Consider the following 20,638-nt stretch of genomic DNA (forward strand, 5'->3'; position numbering starts at 1 on the left):
TAAGAGAGGGTAGGTTTAGATTAGATGTTAGGAAGAAATTCTTTGCTCTGAGGGCGGTGAGGCCCTGGCACAGGCTGCCCAGAGAAGCTGTGGATGCCCCATCCCTGGAGGTGTTCAAGGCCAGGCTGGATGGGGCTTTGGGCAGCCTGGGCTGGTGGGAGGTGTCCCTGCCCTGGGCAAGGGGTTGGAATTAAATGGTCTTCAAGGTCCCTTCCAACCCAACCCATTCCATGACTCTTCAGTGGAAGACTCTGGAGGAAAACTTCCACGTAGTTGCCCTTCAGCTCTCAAACATTCGCTACTGCAACGCCCTTCTGTAATTTTACCTCAGATCTTCATACAAGTGACATTCCCAGCAAAGCCAGCCCATGATATTTTCCCAGGGAAATAAAATAAGCGCAGGCACACATTTTCAAAAGCCCAGGAGCTTATATTTTTATCTCTGAACAGGCAAGTGCTCAGGACACTGCTCTTCAGAAGTAGAACATAAACAGTTAATAATACCAATTCACTATTAATTTTATTACGACAGACTTACTCTCCAGAGTGGAATTCAACACTTAAAAGTTATCTCTGTAGCTGATCTGGATGAAGACTTATATGTTTCCTAAACGCTGCCTCTTTGATTGAAGTTTAAGGAGGAAAAGATATATGGCTGACAGCAGAAAGCAAGTAAAAGAACACATTTCTAAGACTAAAGTTTTGCCTGCCTCGTCCTTCCATGCCCCAGACAGGAGTAGCTGATGCCGCACGAAATGGGATTACAGAAAGTGTTCTCTGTGCGTTCAGGTGATATGCTTCATGAAAAGTCATTTTTCCCTGCTTGCTGTATGACACTTCTATCCAGCATGCAGGAAGAAGAGAGAAAAAAAGGCAACAAAAACCCAAACTCAACGTAACTGGAAGGATGTGCCCAAACAGGGTGGCTCAGGAGAAGTCTGGGGAAAGGAACCTGCTTCCAACTTTTAAAATCACCTGGATTAGTAGGTGTCTGCAATCTTCCTCAGCCCAGAAAGCTTAGTTTTGGCTTCTCCTTACGGCTCCCAATTAGTCCACAACGATACAGAATTGGTGATGCTTAGGAGCAGGCTACACAAAGGACTGACATTCACTCTGCGTTGCTGTATCCACATCAAGAACTACTCCGCACAGAGCTCAGCGCAGCCTGTTCTGCTCTGACGGGTGCTGCCGCTGCTGCTTCTAGCTGAGGAGGGCGAAGGACTTGGTTTTACAGAGCCACTTCCTTCCGTTGTCCATTACCTGGGGAGTTCAGAGGGCATTACCGCTTCTGACTCCAGAACAAAAGCGAAACTCAGTTTAAACCTATTTTCTCTCACCTGCTCAACTGGGCAGCTTGACTTTACACAGGCAGGTCTTCATTTTTGGACCTCCAGCGCGTTTAATTCAAGCGGTGAGCACCCAGTGCTCGTAGCACCCGACGTGATTTAAAGAATTTTAAAGGATCAGGCCTGGCCACGACCACCGACGTAAACGTTTCACCTTAGCCAATAAAATGGTGGCAGAGTTAGAGATGGATTCTTTTTTGCATAGTTACAGCTCTGTTTTGTTTTGCTTGCTGTGCTGTTGCATAGAAAAATGGGAAGGAAGAGGAAATAACGTTATTGACCTGAAAAGATTGCGGAGCGTTTCTGGGGTTGAATAAACATTTAATTCAACCCCCAAAATGTTTGTTCCACATCGGCTTTTACAAAAGGTAACGGTAAAAATTGATTCACTTCAAAAGCTGTTTATCAAAAAAAAGTTTCTCCTTAAAACACCAAAACAAAAGGTTTTGTTCCCCTGGGATTTCCTCCTTTAAAATGAAAGTCTGGCACAGGCACCGTTTCACAAAATGTTCCTTTCAACTTCCATTTTTTTATTTTTTTTTATTTTTTTTTTTCCCCTAAGCTGAAAAAATTTCTAGAGACCTCAGCTTTCCCAGGCCCTGGCGTAGGGCTGGGAGTACAAAACCTTCCGTTCGCTTCGGGAGCTCGTGTCCCCAGGCACCTCTCAGCGCTGTCAGGGAGGAGAGCTGCAGCCCTGCAGACGGTCCCTCCCTCGCCAGACGGCCCCGACTCATCCTCTCGTCACCGTCACCGTCACCGCTTTGCGAGGTGACACAGCTCGGCACAGCTTGCCTCTCCTCTCCCTCCTCCTCCCGCCAGCCCTACGTGCCCTCATCACATGGGAAAGACTTCAAAGCAGCTGTGAAAGGAAGGCTCGATGGCAATTAGCAGCCTGGGGAGCTCTCTGCCCGTCCTTAAACAAGTGGGACTAGGTCTCACTACGTCTCGGGGCTTAAGGCTGCTTCTCTACCTGAAGCCAGGCCGGCGGTGTTGGCAGGAGCAACAGCAGCAGGAGCTTAACACCACGCCGGGGTGACAACCCAGACAGGGAGGAGGAGAATCCATTCACCAGCGGCGGTTTAAAGCAGCCTGCGAGGTGCGAGTGACAGGCATAAAAGCACATCGAGAGCGGGTAACAAAATATCCTGCAAATCCTACCTTGGATACAAAGAGGTGGCGATAAACTGCGACTCATAATTCTGCCAATTTCCTTTCTTTAAGCAGCGGAACGCGTTTGTCAGAGCTCAGGCTAGATCCTTGCCAAATTTCAAGTTCCTATGTCAGATCCCCAAGGCACAGAGCTGCTCAGAAAAAGAAAGATAACGTGGTTTGTGCACGGAGAGCGCCTCTCTTCCCTGCTTCGCTCTCGCGTTTTGCTCTTGAACCAGCTGGATGTTCCCCCAAATCCAAGGCCCGGGGAACAAAAGCAGCCTTCAGACAGGAACAAGTAAGAAATTGGCATTTTGAAGATCAGAAGAAAGTGAAAACGAGGACTTACAACGGACTCACCAGGTGACACTAACACGCTCTGCTACAGACTCCACACGCACACGCGGACTTGAATACACCACGACCCAGACCTGAGGCTCAGGTAGCTCGTAAAAGATCCCAAAATACTCGATCCAAGAGCATAAATGCAGTGCCTGCAGAAGCCAGCGTTCTGGGAGAAAGCACGTACGTGGAGTGTCACTTGAGCGGGTAAAAATAACGAGACTCTCTTGCAGGGACCTAGCTTAGCGCTTGTCGAGATGAAGACTTGCAGCATCCAGGCTGCGATTCCTCTCCAGAGCCTCCTCCACCACTCCGGCCACTGCGGCTGGTGCTCACGGCACCTCCTCAGCGCCTCCTCTGCACGCCCCGGAGCCACCCGCGTCCCACCCCGCACCCTCCTCAGAGCCGCCTCCAGCATCCTAGGTCCGCTGCCGCTTCGGGCGAAGGTCAAAGACTGCAGAGGGCACAAAAAGTCCTTTATTGCCTTCGTCACAAGATTTGCTTCTCTGCTTGGAAGTCAAAAATGTGACTCCGGAGCTGACATTTCAGATTTTTTTGAAGGTGCCTCCCAGTGTCCCACATCAGCTTTGCAACTGTAAGCTGAATTAAACCACAAAACCAAAGCAGATTTCACCTAGACCCTACCGGCAGACTCCTCTGTACTGGGGAGATGTATTTTTTGGTCGACGCTTGCAATTTCTTCAGGACGTCATCCTCTGGCCTGATCCCACCAACGCGGGTCGGCAGCAGCACTTTTCACAACAGCAGCACAACGCTCGAGTTTCCCTCTCCGTACGCAGGGTGCTCGGTCCCTGCCATTCATGCCAGCGGATCCGGTGCAGCGCTGAATTTCTGCCAGGAGCCAGGAGAGGCTGTGGGGATGCTTCAGGTCTGTCTCCACCTCGCTGCCAGGCCAACCTGCTCTCGGCCTGCTCCTGGAGATCACCCCACCACTTTTGGGGCAGGGCGGTGGAGGAGTAACGGCATCTCCGCGCCGGCTGGGGACTGCAGGCAGCTGTCCGGAGAGGCCGTGGAGATCTGCTGGCAACTTTTAAGGAACTTCCATCCCTGGAAGATCGCAAAACTCGGCAAGACCCAGACCAACCCTATCTAATTTCAAAGTTAACCTCGCTTTGAGCAGGAGGCAGGACCAGACGATCTCCACAAGTCCCTTCTATTCTTTTTTTCCCTTAGAACTTGGGGATGTTTCAGCTAAACAGGAGGGCAGACTGAGCAGCCTGCAGAAACACTCTCCGCAGGTCTCCACCCCGTAGTAAAATACCACCGCGTACCCAGTTAGCCTCTGCAGCCAGCAAAGCATTTTCATTCGCAGCAGTGCCCTGACCCCAGCCTCCCGCTGAGCTCCGTACTGTGCTGCTCGGATGCTCCCGCTGCTTTCCGCGGGAGATAGCGGCTTATCCTGCGCGACGAGGTCTGATCCCCCCCTCCCCACCATCACACGTTCACGGGGTGCGCAAACACCGCTCGCTGCCAACCGGGCCGGCGGCAAAAAGGGTGGAAGACGTGGGAACGCAGAGCCTGCCGAGCGCAGCATGCGGAATAAAAGGCTGGCCGTGGAAGGACGGTCACCTGTGGGAGCCAGACGGCGTGCTCGAGTTACCACGGAGCGACACGGGGGCTTCGAGAGCCACCGGACCAGAACAAGCACCTCAGCTCACTGCGGTGGGAGCGGGAGGCTCGCACTTAGCGTTTGACTTGTTTCGCTTCACCAGTGCCGCCAGACGAGGAGGCCAGCGACAGCCTGACGCCGTCCCGCGCTGCTCCGGGCTCGCCTTAAACGCGGGTCTGCAAATCCAAATTCGAAGCCGCGAATTCAAAGCCTTAGTTAAGACCCCTTCCAGACCCACGCCCCAAATTCTGACCGCGAGCCCCACTCCCACCGCGCACCCTGCCCTCGTGCACTGCCCAGAGCCCCGGCTGCGACCAGCAGCTCGGGTCTGGGAGGCGCTGAGCGAGGCAGCACAGGGGGCTGCGTCCTTCCCCCGCGTCCTGGGGCTGCCAGGGATGTTTGGGCTCCTCCTGCCAGGCGCTCACCTCCGCTGGCCGGCGCTGGCAGGGAGTAAAGAAGTGGACTGCAGAAAACAGACTACTCCAGTTCACTTTTTGTCCCGTTTAGTAATATCATCGTGGAAAGTTAGCAGAACAGGGTTTAAGTGAGAAGTACGTCGTTAAGTAAAACGCTGTGCTTAAAGCAAATTAAGTTTAAACGCCATCAAAATCCGATTACTTCTGTTTTAAACCACATAGGTAGTTCAAAGCCTCACGTGTATACTGTGGTCAAAATCACGTTCTCACTGGCTTAAATGAGAACGGACACTAAAACTGTATTAAAAATACTGTACGCGTTAAGAAAAACATTAAGAAGCAAGAGAAAGCCTCCAAAATTGCCCAGCCCAAAACAAGATAGGATGGGAGGGGGGGCAGGAAGAGAAGAATCAGTATTGCTTAAACACCCTACAGCTTCGAGTAGGAAACTCAGAACCAGTTTTAATCAGAAATACTTCGTTAAGTTATATTAACGTTTCAGGAACACATTGCCTCATAAATTACACCTGATTTATCAACATTACAGCAGTCATCCTCCTCGGAGAGCACCAGTCGCTGGCTGAAATACTGACTGTGAACAGATACATTCTTATTAAAAAAAAAAGTGATGTGAAAAAAAAAAAAGTAAGTATTAAAAAGGGACGGGTTTGGTCCATACAGTTTTTTTCTGTTTAGATGCAAGTTGTCTCGGTCAAGTCGGAAATTCTTGCTGAAAACATGGGATGAGTGGCCTCCAGTGACTAACCTCATAGGAAGACATTCACTTCGTAAGAGTTGCACTGAGTGAAGGCTGAATGACCTGAGAAGTGTCCTCCCAGAAAAAGCAGGACATTTTATTGTCTATGTAACGTTTCCTTTTAAGGTTTGAGCACGAGCTCTACCAGGTTTAAGATCTTAAGGCATGGACCTGCCACCACAGAAGCAATATATTTACTCTACTAAGTATAAATATCATATTTTGCCTCCTCTGTAGGTTTTAAAAACCACAGTCATGCATTCTTAGATATTCTATGTATTTACAGTAGTTTAATTAATAATACAGACATGTTAGGCTGTTTAGGGGAATTTTCAATTAAATTTTAATTCCCAACCAAACGCAGCCTGACACAAATGGGGAGTAACAGGAACTAATCATCTGAAAGGCAGGACATGCATAATTCACCATTTTCTAAGAAAATGACAAAGTATAAAAACCAGCAGTCTGAGTACGGGAGCGTTGAGGTAAAGGACTGATAAAATAAACACACAAATACGATTTATCCTTTTAACTCAGCAAAAGCCTGCAAACTGCCACGGTAGCAGACAAGGAGAAGCATTTGCTATTTATGAAAATTGCAGCTCCAGATTCGAATAAAGCATTCAAATCGATGCTCCCTTCCTGCAGATTTAAACTGCGATCACATCACCTATTTTAAACCCTTTTGACTTCTACCAGTCAGCCCAGGTCCCACCTATTTTGAATGTTTTCGACTCAGTGCAGCGGTTAAATGATTTCTGGGGCAGAAGAGAAGGACTGGTAAAGAGGAGCATGCCTAGTGCCATTATTAAATCGAATCAAAAGAGTCCGGGATAAGCCTGGGGTGTGGTACTCACAGAGAATGTTTGTGAGTGGCCAAGTTTAGCAGAGGAGAATAGGCAGGCCTGGAAGCCCAGGGGAATGAGATGCATCTGTTGTTGTAGGCAGCCCCAGCAAAATGTTACTGGTTCACTGGCCTGGGGCATGATTCCCCCCGTCCCTTTTGACAGCCAAGTACAATATTAGCTTGCCTTTTTTTTTTATTATTTTTTTTTTTTTTTTTTTGCCATCGTCAGGCTGAGGCCTGGTGAGAATATTTTGTGTCTAGACTAATAAATGTTTGTGCGGATTTTGCAAGACCGGCTTATGGGAACAGAATCCACTTTTTGTTTTCTGCTGGAAAAAAAAAACAAAAAAAAATAAAAAAGGAGCATTAAAAGCAAATGAGCACCGTCGTGCATTTGTTTTAAATTGCATATTACAGTCCTGCTATTTTATGTGCAATCAATACATAATTTGGAAGAAAAAATGCTTTTAAAATTCAGAGCTATCCCTGAGCAGCTAAGGTTCTCTTGGAAACTGAAGGAGGAGTCTGAAATTATTGTTCTTTTGTTTGCATCCCCCAGTGGGAAAGGCAGCACACAACTAGAAACCACTGTGCTTTGAGGCAGCATGAATCATTAAGAATAAAGATCAGCCCCCCCCCGCCCCCCATTTAAACATGAGATATTAAAACTGAATCTAGGACAAAGGTAAACTAAACAGACTCCTTCCTTCCCGGGCAGTTAGTGGGTTAAATCAAATATCAAAGGGACTACATCAACCTTATAACTTCCTCTACCGAAATTAAAAAAAAAGACAACTTGTATTTTGCACAACACGGCCTGCCCCGATCCCAATCGCAAGCATCAGCCGAGCCAGTGGAAATTACCGGGACGCGCGAGGGCCCAAACCTACATTTTCTTTTTTAATATTTGTTTAAGGAGGGCGGGGTATCTCCAAATGAAATGGCTGACCGAGCTTTTTATTTCCTCGCTTTGGGTGGAAATGACCGAATCTTTCCACGCAGAGGAGCGCAGCGAAGCGGCTCTGGTGCGCGGCACCCGGCAGCCCCGAGCCTCCAGCAAGCTCTCACACTCGTCCCGGCTCCCTCGGGACTCGGCTCCGTGCAGCTTGCAGCCTTCGGCCTCCCCTGGTAGGAAGAGCCCTGCTCGGAACAGCCCGTGTGACCCACAGATACCAGCCTCATCAGGATGAGGTCCAGAAATGGGATGTTGACTCCTCGAGGTGAGGACGCATCCTCTCGAAATACGTACGCAGAGATTTAAATGATATATTCCTAAGAACGTGCACACCTGCCTAGTTCTTCAGTACGTGTGCGAAGAGTAAATTTGTTTTACTTCATCACTCTTTTTCTCAACTCTCCCCTCCTTCCTCCAAAAGGAAACAAACAACCAACATTAGCAAGGCCTTCTTCTTCCCCCGGTGGAATCCAAGAACCAGGGAATTGAGAAAAGCTACTTGTCAGGAATCAGGTTTAAAAAGAACGTTTGTGGACCGTAAGGTAAAACAGCCGAAGTTGTAATCATCTTTTAACCAAAAAAAGGCTTCCTTCCATCGTAAATTATTCCTGTTAGTGAAATAAAAAAACTTAGTTCTCTGCTCAGCCACAGCCTCCTCCACCAAATTTAAGTAAAACCTGTGAAGAAGTCGAAGTTGTAAAACGTTCGTCAGATACAAGGAGCAGAGCTGCGTGGGTTTGCATCACACTTCAGCAGATACCCACAGCACCAACGGGTGCTCTCCAGAGGCACCAGCTCCTCCAAGAGTTCCCCTCACAAAGAACTGCTGACCTGGCACGAAGCTGCGGGCAGGGTGAGCCTTCCTCGGTCCTCATCCTCACGTATGCGGGACGGGGAGCCGTAATATTCGACGCCACAAACCAGGCTGGCGGTAGCGCGGTGCTGAACGCTCCAAAACTTCCACCCCGGCTACAAACGTGTTTCGTCTTGCTGGGAACCGTGCTGAGAAGCAGAACCCCCTGAATTTTCAGGCGGGCTTCGCTCAGCTCCCTTTGCGACCGCTGCTAAGAACCCAGCTACTCCGGACACAGCCCCGCTTTGCTCAGCGCCCTGACTCCAGCAGATGCTGCTGCTGGCAGCTGACCCATATATACAAAAAACAAAAATCACCATTTTCCTACTTTTAAAGTATTCCAAAGATTTACTCGGAATTGTGACCTTCTGCAGAAGCTCGCAGCTGTAAGTAAGGTTTAACCACCAGCCCCTCTACACCCCACATACTAGTGGCTCTTCTTGCCCGTCTCCTTCCCGGTTGTCTCCCCTTTACTCTTTTTAGGGCACACAACATTCCCAGATCTCGTTTTGTCCCAGTGACCAAACGGGAGCCTGACACTCATGCACTAGTCCTTTGGGAGGGTTTTAAATGCAATGGCACGCTGACATACGAAGCGTGTCTTTCCCTTGTAACACAGGGAGGAACGAAATCCCATTAGTACCGTGCTCTCCTTAGGCTAATACACCTCAATTTTTAGGCAAGCCAAGCTTAGACACCTCCACCAAAATGGCCTGGGACCACACAAACCCACATTTACCTCTATAAAGTTCTCAGCACCTTTCTAAGGTAAGGCAACATCAAAATCCTAAGACTCCCAACCTATAAACGAGGAATCAAGCCTTAAAACCTCCGCAAACCGCGTGCCTAAGTCACAGCACTCATTGTACGCTGGCAGCTATTTCTGGTCTCACAAACCGTATGTGGCTTGAGAGATGCTCTGAAGATTCAGGGCGTTGAACACGTGCAGCTTTTGCCATAACCATGGCAAAGTTCAAGAGCTCCCTCCCGTCCTCCTGCCCGCTGGGGGGCATTTGGCGCTCGCACGACGACGCCGGCGTTGCCGAAGAGCGAGGGCTGGTGCTGCGCACGCCTCATTACACAGCCCTGTCTGCCCACCGCTTAAACCCATCCGCTCCTCCAAGGCTCGCTCCAGCAGCGGCTTCAAGCTGCGGGTCCCCCAGGCCGCACGTGAAATTCCTTCACCCAAGACCAGTGGGACAGGAAGGTGAGCAGCAGCCCGCAAAACACCGCTGGGGAAGGCCGTCGCCCGACGTGAACCTGCAACACCAAGCGACTTTCTTGAACGGCTCCAAACACAATTGGAAGCCTGTATTTTTGGAACTGAGCTCTTCTGGACCTGTTAGGCGCAAGCAGAGGTCCAACTTCCAAAGCGTGTTTGCACCGTTAAGTTCTCCATGATCTATCTCCAAGATCTTTTAAGAACTAGTAGCTCTTTTAAGAACTAGTAGCAACATATTCCGAGTTCTTTCCTGTTTTTCCCTTCACGTTCTCCCACCTCGCCATATCTGCTCCTCTTTTACTGCTCTGCAGCTTTCCCAGTTTCTGTGCCGGAGCGTGACGCTGCCCTTCCTGCATTTCCAACAATACAGTAAGTGCTCCACACCACGTTCCTGTCCTTGCCCCCTTTCGATCACGCTCTTTTGTCACCAAATTCTATCAAACTTCAACAATCACCGTGATCTCAAAGCCCTTAAGGACAGGCAAGTGGCACACAGCTTCCCACAAACGACGACAGCAGACTTGTGCTCACTTTGGGCTGACTTCCGCAGCTGGTTAGAAAGGATCCCCTGGAAGCAGAGCTCCTGCTTTCTGCAACACGTTGCAGCTCACTGAACTCTGAAGGGTACGAGAAAGAGGCGAGTGGACCCGGTGCGGTTCCTTCCAGCTCCCTGACAGAAAGACAAGAGAACTGGAAACGAACCATCAGCTAAAGGGAGGCACGGCGCAGCATTACGAAACGCCATCTGGCTGGTGCAGGATAAGGAAGCGTAGCATTTTTGGTGGCTCCCACCTCCACAGAGAAAGCAACAACTGTTTATGCCGCAAAGTGGTTGGAGTATTTCGGGAGGCCCTGAACTACCCCAAAAAAACAACAACGAAACCACAAACCAAACCAAACCCAAACAAAACTAACGTGATGAATCGCAACAAAGATGGAAATCAGAATTAATAATACTAATAATAATTAAGATGTTGAAAACTTAAATAATCACTTCCCTTGTATAGACTGCAGGAGGAAGTGCCTTTAATGCCTGATGTGACAGTATCAGAAAGTTAATTAATGACACCATAAAATTGGATTTCTATGAGCACACATTCGGCAAAGGTGATACAACTGACCTGCAGCGGGACAGATACGTGACTTGAACACTGATATTGCTACCTGTTTGGGAAATAGCGAGGAAACAAAGGAAAGAGGGGAAACGGTGCTATATTGAAAATTGCATCACTTGTTTACAAGTCACTGACAACTCAGAGGCAAACCATCCTGGGCATTTATGGATCAGTGACCTCACATCGAAAGCACAGGACGGAGAGGGAATACCGGCCATTAATTCACAGAAGGGAACAGCGTGTCCAGGCCCTCCTGCACTCAGCTGAAAGTGTCCAGAACGTCCCCTCCCTTCGTGACCCCACAACTGTTATCATATAGGACTTTCACTAAACAGACACCGAAGAGCTCATTCTGTCAATTTTGCAACAGGCTCGGGATTTCTAAAAATTAGACAAGCTAATTTCATAATATAAAAATACTGCATTTGGCACAGGGGAATTCTCAGCTGGACTTCAGCCTTGACACACAAAGAGAAACTGACCATAGACATAAAGATTAGCCATAGCTTAGCCACAAGTGAATATGCCTTGGTTATATTTATTACGTGCAAACAGAATTAGGAAAACAGTTTATACTGACTTGCTGCTTTAGAAGTTAGTTCCATAAAGATGGAAGAAATTCTCAACTCAAACTTGAAGAAAGCATCAGACTTAAAAAACAGTCATAGATGTTTGAAGTAAGGCTTTTCTGAATTCAAAAGTCACATCCAAAATAAAAGACCATCTGTGTTAATGGTAACTAGATAAAAAAAATAATCCTGTCCCTCGGACTTTTTAAGAGACTGGGGGAAAAAATAGCTCAAGGATTGTAATTAGCCTAAGTGAAACACCACAAACTGCTAAGGGAAGCAAAAGACACAAGGAAACAGCCTTTTCGGTACATTAGGAACAAAAGGAATCCTAACAACAGTACAAAGTCCATCATTTGACAGAAATTCTTCAGGATGGAGAAATTTACAAAAGGCAGAACAGTTCAAAAGCCAGCTCTAACAGTCTCCAATGACACATGGACACGCAGCGATAAACATTGTCTTTTCCAATAGTAACCAGCAGAGATAAATGACAATTAAGGCTAGCCACCGGAACGCTGGATGCAGCTGAAGCACGCACAGGTCATCAAGGGCTTTGCGAGACAGGAGGGAACCCAGAAGAGTCACAAGAAGCACTAAAAGAGTAGGAAAGCATGCCTCACAAAGAGAACGCGTGCCCTACCTCAAACTGTTATGTCCCAAACTTGTCTTTGTTAAAAAAGCACAGTGCACAGGTATGTTACCAAAACACAAAGGGCTTCTCAGCCGAGCAAAGCTACGAGGACCGCTAGCCTGAAGTTAGCGGTCAGTCACCTCGGTTATAAAAAATGGCATCTCCTTCTAACGAGCTCTGGGGAATTCAATTAACAGTGTAACTGGAAGAGGCTGCCTTGCTGGCAATGTTTAAAGACGGTAACAAATGGGTTTTCTAAGTGATGTCTGCTTGTTCAGAGAGGTTTTGACTTAGGGCCTACAGTATTTGGGTCCCAGGGTTTGCCTCGTACAGGTTGTTCTCAACAGCTGGACCGGGTTTCTCTACGTACCCACGAGCTTCTTGTGCATGAAATCCCCCTGAGCAAACACAAACAGAAAACAGGCTGCTGCTTAAAACCAGCAGCACAGCTTTCAAAATTCCCCTCTCGTTTCTACCTTTAGTGGAATGTTTGTGTTCACGTAACAAGTTTCATAACAAAGCCCACTTTTTATTTATACACTGCTTGCATGCACTTTGACATCCCCAACGCGCTCTCCGCGCTCGTCTCTCTTCGGCAACCAAGCGGCACCTCTCCCAGCGTCTATCCCGGCTCGCGGACCGACACCTCAGCCTTTATCATTTCGCGTGACAGACACGAAGTAAAACTCCTCCATCCTCACGTCAACCCGCCGGGAAGCAAAAGCGGCCCCGACGGGGAGCCCGGGCACCTACCAGCCAGCGTTGACAACCGCAGACGCTCCGCTCCCTCTCAGAGCCCCACAGCTGCCTCCATTACGCGCCTCATCCGAGCAGTTGCCGATCTCCAGTGCTGCGCCTCATCTAGGGGAGAGCCGAGCGTCAGAGCGCACCCCGACAGCCCAAAACCCACCGGCAGGGATGGGGACATGGCCCCGCTCCCTCTCCCACCGCCACACCGAGGGGGGGGGAGCCCAGTCACGGACGGCTCCGTCCCGCTTCAAGGCACGGAAAGCGAAGTTGCTCGCCCTGCCCGTTTCCCCCCCCCCCGCTCTGTCACACCCGGATTTATCCCCGAGGCATCCCAGGCCCCCGGGGGCCGCCGCCAGACAATGAGGAGGAGGCGACGGGCGGGGCGCTGCCGCCCCACCGCGCCCCGTTCCCCCCTCCCCGGCTCCCCCCTTCAGGGGGGCTCGGAGCCGCCCCTCTCTCCTCAGGGCCGGCGGAGGGAGCACCTCGCCCTCTCTCCGGGGCCGGCCGGGGGTCTCCCGTCGCCGCTTGGGGTCGCCCCGCGGAGCCGCCTCGCCCCCTCAGCCCCGTGCCTGCCTCCGCCGCCGCCGCTCACGGCCGCGCCGCCATTTTGCGTCTCCCCGAGTCGTGCGCTCCCGGCGGGGCGGGCGGTGAGCCGCCGAGTCCCAGCGCCGCCGGCCGCCCGGGCCCTCGCCTCGCCGCCCGCGGCGCCCACTCGCATCCTCCCGGCGCCTCGCAGCCCCCCGGGAGGGTTGAGCGGGGAGGGCCGGGCAGCGGCGGGCCGCGGTGCCTCAGCCTCCCCTGGCAGGGAGCGGGGCGGAGCCGCTCCGCCCGGCAGGCGGCGGGCGGCCCGGCCCGGCCCGGCTCGGCTCGGCGGCGGGGGCTGCCCCTGGGCTAGGTTCCAGTGCTTGCTGTTGTGCACGCCCACGGGCATAAAGACGCTGACGGTGCCCCGCTCCCTAACCCGGCAGCTTTTTCTCCACCCCTGAGTTTCCGTCAGGTGCCCGGCGTCTGGCGCTAACGGGGGAAATCGCTGCGTGCTCCGGGGGCTGGCTGGGACACCTCCAAAACCTTTGGAGAAAAAAAAAACACAACAGCAAACAAACAAAAAACCCACCCACAAAGCCCTTTTTTTCCACCTCCAAGCTGAATAAAGAGGACCTCTTCCTTTAATACATATCCAGATATCTTAGTCGATACTTAGTTTTAACTCCCACTACGTACCTCTCTTAAATATGCTGTGTTTCTACATATCGATTCTTTTATCGATGTTTTTGGCTTGGACACTAAAATTTGATCTTTTCCCCAAGTCAGAAAAATCAGAATGTGGCTTCTGGGAACCGGTAGCTGTGACAGCTGTTCATGTAGGACCGAGATTCACACATTTATATATATATATATATATTTATTTAACTGTGAAGGTATTCTTTTTCTATTGAGACTAATAACAGGGAGAAGTTTGCCCAAAACTTTGAAGAGCAGAAGTTTTGATGCCAGGAATGCTCCTGCTTCCTCATTTCCTGTCATTCATTTTACATTTAAGTATGAAATTTTCTAGTTGTAATGCAATGAGCTAACTGTGGCTCCATAGGTAAAGATGCATTTAGGATACCAGGTTTTCAACATCGTCTTCAAGTGGATAAGAAGAAACACCTTTTTGCCTCAGTGATTTTTTTTTTTTTCCTCCCCTTTGCCTGGAGATGCAATGAAAGCTTCCTGTTATCCACTGAACACAGACATCTTCACAGTAGCTTTTCAAATACAGTGCTAACAACACAGCTCTTTGTTCCCTTCTGTACATCTACTGAAATGCAGATTAGGTGCCAGGTGTAGGTCAATCTTGGAAAAAGCTGCCACCCCTAACACACTGACTGAAAAGTCAGCATTGAGTCGTACCTGGCTCATGATTTGCCAGTGTTTGCCTAGAAAGCTCCATGTTTTATGTGGCGTAGATAGATCTTGCAACAATTTAGAAAAGTTAGACCTGGAGTACTGTGTCCAGTTCTGGGCTCCCCGGTACAAAAAAGACAGGGATCTCCTGGAAAGAGTCCAGTGGAGGCCACAAAGATGATACGGGGCCTGGAGCATCTTCCCTATGAGGAAAGGCTGAGAGACCTGGGTGTGTTCAGCCTTGAGAAGAGAAGACTGAGAGGTGATCTTATTAATGTGTATAAATACCTGAGGTGTGGGAGACAGAGGGATTTGGCCAACCTCTTTTCAGTGGTTTGTGGGGACAGGACAAGGGGCAGTGGCCACAAAATGGAGCACAGGAAGTTCCGCACCAACATGCGAAAGAACTTCTTCACGGTGAGGGTGACGGAGCACAGGAACAGGCTGCCCAGGGAGGTTGTGGGGTCTCCTTCTCTGGAGATATTCAAGGCCCGTCTGGACGCCTACCTGGGCAGCCTGCTCTAGGGAACCTGCTTTGGCAGGGGGGCTGGACCCGATGATCTCTTGAGGTCCCTTCTAACCCCTACAATTCTAACAGAAAGGAGCTAATACGCTGGTTCATATTCATACTGGTGCCTCAGTGGTGGAAGATTTTTATTAGACTGGCCTAGAAACCTGAAGTGATGTGCTCAGGAGTGCTAGCTAGCATCCCAAAAACTCAGGCCTGCAGACTGCAGTCACAGGAGAAACATGACAATGCAGTTATAACAGATGAGGAAAGAAGCTAGGAAGCACAAATGGATATTTTTATGGTGTGCACTCTTTTGAGCACCTCAGAAGTTATTTTCAGCTGTCTTGTCTGTGATTCCTCAACTTCATGTTTATTATATAAAGGATTTTTCAAAAAGTTGTCTTAGAGAACAAGATAAGCAAACCATATGCACGATCCCATTAAAAATGTGCAGCATAGATTAAAAAACATCATACGATGGGTGAGCAATTGGCTGACGGGTAGGGCTCAGAGGGTTATGGTAAATGGGGTTACATCGGGCTGGTGGCTGGGTTACCAGTGGGGTCCCCCAGGGCTCCATTTTAGGGCCAGTTCGTTTCAGTGCTTTTATAAACTATTTGGATGTAGGACTAGAAGGTGTTTTGAGCAAATTTGCCGACGACACCAAACTTGGAGGAGTTGTGGACTTGGCTGAGGGTGGAAAGGCCTTGCGGAGAGATCTGGACAGATTGGAGAGCTGGGCGAACACCAACTGCATGAAGTTGAACAAGAGCAAATGCCGGGTCCTGCACCTGGGACGGGGCAACCCTGGCTATTCGTACAGACTGGGTGACAAGACGCTGGAGAGCAACCCCGCAGAGAGGGATCTGGGGGTTGTGGTTGACAGCAAATTGAATATGAGCCAGCAGTGTGCCCTGGCAGCCAGGAGGGCCAACCGTACCCTGGGATGCATCAAGCACAGCATTGCTAATCGGTCGAGGGAAGTGATTGTCCTGCTCTACTCTGTGCTGGTGAGGCCTCACCTCGAGTACTGTGTGCAGTTCTGGGCACCACAGTACAAAAAGGACATAAAACCGTTGGAGAGTGTCCAGAGAAGGGCTACGAAGATGGTGAAGGGCCTAGAGGGGAAGACGTATGAGGAGCGGCTGAGGTCACTTGGCCTGTTCAGCCTGAAGAAGAGCAGGCTGAGGGGAGACCTCGTCATGGTCTACAGCTTCCTCATGAAAGAATCATAGAATCATAGAAACACAAGGTTGGAAAGGGCCTACAAGATCATCTAGTCCAACTGTCCCTCTATCACCAATACTACCCACTAAGCTACTAAATCATATCTCGTGCACCTTGTCCAGGCGCTTCTTGAACACTGCGAGGAATGGTGACCCCACCACCTCCCTGGGCAGGCCGTTCCAGTGACTGACCACTCTGAGAGAAAAAGCTTTTCCTGATATCTAATCTAAATCTCGCCAGGCACAACTTGTGGCCATTCCCTCTAGTCCTATCATTAGTTACCTGAGAGAAGTGGCTGACCCCCTCCTCATCACAACCTCCCTTCAGGTAGTTGTAGAGTGCAGTGAGGTCTCCCCTGAGCCTCCTCTTCTCCAGACCAAACAACCCCAGCTCCTTCAGCCGCTCCTCACAGGACTTGTGCTCCAGGCCCTTCACCAGCTTCGTAGCCCTGCTCTGGACGTGCTCCAGGGCCTCAATGTCCTTCTGGTACTGAGGGGCCCAAAGCTGAACACAGCAGTTGAGGTGTGGCCTCACCAGAGCTGAGTACAGGGGGACAATCACCTCCCTGCACCTGCTGGCTGCACTATTTCTAATCCAGGCCAGGATGCCGTTGGCCTTCTTGGCCACCTGGGTACACTGCTGGCTCATGTTCAGCCAAGCATTGATCAACAGTCGCAGGTCCCTTTCCTCTTCACAACTTTCTAGCCACTCTGCCCCAAGCCTATAGCGTTGCATAGGGTTATTGTGCCCAAAGTGCAGGACCCAGCACTTGGCCTTGTTAAACCTCATCCCGTTCACATCAGCCCAGCCTATCCAGATCCCTCTGAAGGGCCACCCTACCCTCAGGCAGATCGACACTACCTCCCAGCTTTGTGTCATCTGCAAACTTACTGAGGGTACACTCAATCCCCTCATCTAGGTCATCAATAAAGATATTAAACAAGATAGGCCCCAGTACCGACCCCTGGGGGACACCACTTGTAATGGGACGCCAGCTGGACTTAACTCCATTAACCACAACTCGCTGGGCACAGCCCTCCAGCCAGTTCTTTACCCAGAGAGGGAGTGGAGGGGCAGGCACCGATCTATTCTCTTTAGTCACCAGCGATAGGACCTGAGGGAATGGCGTCAAGCTGAGGCAGGGGAGGTTGAGGCTGGGTATCAGAAAGAGGTTCTTCACCAAGAGGGTGGTCGCACACTGGAACAGGCTCCCCAGGGAAGTAGTCACTGCACCAAGGCTGTCGGAGTTTAAGAAGCGTTTGGACTGTGCACTTAGTCACTTGGTCTGAATTTTTGGGTAGACCTGTGTGGTGCCAGGAGTTGGACTTTATGATCCTTATGGGTCCCTTCCAACTCGGGATATTCTATGATTCTGTGATTCTGAAAATCTGTGACATTAACCGAGTTGAAGAACAATTTAGGGAAAAATGAGGTTGACTCCTTTATTACGTTTTCAATGTAATAATACATTAAAATGTAAATTTTCAATATATATTTTTCTTCCTCCTGTGTTTGCTTTTGACATATAACCAAGAAGACAAGAATGGGGTAAGCCGATCACAAACTTTTTTTAAAGTTGATACCATTTTAAGTGTAAGATTAAAAAACGACAACAACAACAAAAACAAATGGTGGCTCACTTTTTACGGATACATATCCGAACACCACAGATGAAAGAAAAAATTCTTCATAGTACACAGATATTTGGACACATGCTAGAAAGCCGCATATTAAGAAAACTGAAACATACGTAAGAAAAACAGACGCAGGGATTGCACAGTTAGGTATTCGGTATCACTAGGTGTTGTGTACGAGATGTGACATAACAGCAACATATCCTGCTGCATATTTGAGCACAGCTGATATAGAATTTTATTTTCGAAAAAATAAACCTTTCCTGCCTTATCCTTAACTTAAAAGTCTGTCAAATTCATAGAGAAATTTTTCTCTGCTGGTTTGAAGAGGTATCCATCTTCAATATTGCTTTCCGTTTACTTAAATATATTTATCACCAGCAATATATTCATTTTTATGAAATAAACAAATATAATTATCTCCAGGTCAGTAGAAAATTTATTCAACTACAAGGCTTTCTTGTAACTAGCTTTTCATATTGAATTGGTATTCTCTGGTATCAGTAAGATTGTCATTGTTAGAAGCAAGACTACGCTTTGCATTAGAAAGTTTCAATAAGCAAATCTTGCTTTGCTTCTATTTGTGTCGTTTACTTTTAATAGGCAAAAATCTTATGTTTGTGGAAAGTGTTTCTCCCACATACTTTCTCTAAGGTGTTAATTCTATGAAAGCCCCTTAAGGTGCTATCAGTAAATTATAAAAAAAAAAATACCTCCTGCACTAAGGTAAAGGAGGTTTACAGGTTTCTAAAGGACATAAAAATACCTCCTGCACTAAACTGCACTAAGAGGTTTCTGAAGGATTTGCATTTCATATATAGGTTGTTTTAAGACCTTTATGTAATGTCCAGTGGAATAAAGAGCACTACAGATTACTTCAGAAAAATACATTCTGAATAGCTGACAAAGTATGTTAAAAGTTTATCAAGTTTTCAGTCATTTTATTTTAAAGAGAGGTACTGGAAGTATCTGAAAGATGTTCAAATCTACACTGTTACAAAGGCACTGTCAGCAGTAGCTCCGATAAAAAGAAGACAGAAAACTAAGGTGTTGCGTAATGGAAATGAAAACTATACCCAGTGATCTCAAGAGACTGTGTATATTCCATTCCTTCTGTGCAAGCTTGCTATTTATCATGCTATATACATAACCGTATACATGTATATATATACATAGCGTCATAAATAGAGAGCTATATATATAGGACAAAAATATCAAATAAAAACACTTAAATTTGTTTTAAGATAAATTTATTTTAAATACCTATATATGAAATTTTATATACCTGTATATGATACTCTTTACTAAATTGTACACAAATAACAGAACAGCGTGCAACAAAAACCTTTGGAGCGTAGAAACCAAGTATGCTGAGGATCACATTACTTGTAAGATTGGAAGACTGCGATTTCTTTCTTAATTTCCTAATAAAAAAAAAAGGACAAAATAGCAGTAAGCACAAATGAAAGCTTAAGAACACTTTCTATTACTATAAAAATAAAGAATTTGTAATACATAATTAGTAATATTTAGCAAATAGTGTGCTACCACCATCACAATGACCTATTACCTTCTAGCTTCAGATGCATCCTTATGCATCCAAAATAGAGAGTAAACTATATGGATAAGTATAAACTATATGGATCTCTATCAGCAGTGGTTTCACAACAATTAGAAAGAGGAAACGGTTCCTGAAAAGCCACAACAAGCTCAAGAAGTTAATTTCTAGACTTTGAATAATTACTTGTTAAATTCTCTCTCTTCATACAGTAGAACACGCTCCTGACTAACTTGTACAGTGCGCTCTGAATAGGAGAGACTTGTTTGTTGAAGCTAAAGGAAGAAATAGAAAACCAAGAAAGCTATTTAACTTTTAATACTTAAATTAAAAGTTAAGTTACAAAAGTTCACAGGCCATGAGATAACATAAATAAATCCCTTCTCAAGCTAAAAGATCTCATTTTTTTTCAGCAGCGGCCTCCCTGAATCCAAATAATCCTCTCATAGGCAGAACAGAGTGTCCGTTCTAACTCTTTATCAGATGTGGAAGAAGGGATCGAGATGACCAGTGCCTAAAAAAAAAGGCACTCTCTTTTTAAGGCAGACTGATAGGCACAACAAATTTTATCTGTTCTCAAGCACAAGCAACTCCAAGATAAATGGGTTCAAGGATCTTAAATCTGAAGACTGAATATCCAGCGTGTACTGGGAACACCTGACTTGGACCATGGACGCCTCACGCAGATTTCTGCTGAGTTCTGGCAACTCCGAAATCATCTTTTACAGGAAGAGACCAGAGAATTTGACTCATTAGTGTAAAACTGGCACAGGCAGAAATCTCCCAAATTACAGATGTTCAAGCACATTAGTTAAAAAGAGATTAGAGTGTGACTAGAGAGAAGTCTCAAACTGTTGTTATATCCTTAAATTTCTCTTCAAGGATGGAACAACAATATTACTATGCCTGACTGGCTGTAGAGGGAGAGAGAGGAAGCTGAAGACTTAGAAAAGCACCTTCCTTTCATAGCCCTCCCGCCCCCAAAATGGTTCTCAAGAACAACTACTGACAGACTAAGGTTAACTGCTTTGAAAGGGCTGTGTGGGTGGACCCATTGTCTTCAAGTTCAAGCTTTTTCCTGCTGAAACTGCCAACAATTATGCCAAATATAACAATGGTTTTGCAATATGGATAAACGTCTTCCAGACTGAAACGAAAAAGTCTTACTGTTGTTGTTGTCTGTGCACCGACAGCTAAGCAGTAAAGAGCAATGCTAAATAACCACGATAGCCAGAA

General features: G+C 47.7%; 2 protein-coding genes across 27 annotated transcripts in view; both read right to left on the minus strand.

Moving 5' to 3' along the window:
* ZHX1 (zinc fingers and homeoboxes 1) overlaps positions 1-13,452 on the minus strand; it is a 27,442-nt gene extending 13,990 nt beyond the window's left edge. For 4 of the 24 annotated variants that reach the window (XR_005816742.1, XM_040547034.1, XM_040547040.1 and 1 more), the window contains exon 1: positions 12,589-12,696. The gene's annotated coding sequence lies outside the window, so the exon portion shown is untranslated. Of the gene's footprint in view, positions 1-975; positions 1,261-1,337; positions 1,582-2,504; positions 2,648-2,855; positions 4,644-10,048; positions 10,188-12,588; positions 12,697-13,154 lie in introns of those variants that run through there. The other 20 variants (XR_005816743.1, XM_040547038.1, XM_040547032.1 and 17 more) reach the window with 12 other exon arrangements.
* Positions 13,453-17,638: 4,186 nt separating this feature from the next.
* ATAD2 (ATPase family AAA domain containing 2) overlaps positions 17,639-20,638 on the minus strand; it is a 32,719-nt gene continuing 29,719 nt past the window's right edge. For all 3 annotated transcript variants that reach the window (XM_040547048.1, XM_040547046.1, XM_040547049.1), the window contains one exon: positions 17,639-19,268. In XM_040547048.1, coding sequence (XP_040402982.1) covers positions 19,227-19,268 — 42 coding nt within the window. In that variant the 3' untranslated portion in view covers positions 17,639-19,226. The remainder of the gene's footprint in view (positions 19,269-20,638) is intronic.

The sequence above is a fragment of the Cygnus olor genome, chromosome 2, assembly GCF_009769625.2.
Source record: "Cygnus olor isolate bCygOlo1 chromosome 2, bCygOlo1.pri.v2, whole genome shotgun sequence".
Lineage (NCBI taxonomy): Eukaryota > Metazoa > Chordata > Aves > Anseriformes > Anatidae > Cygnus > Cygnus olor.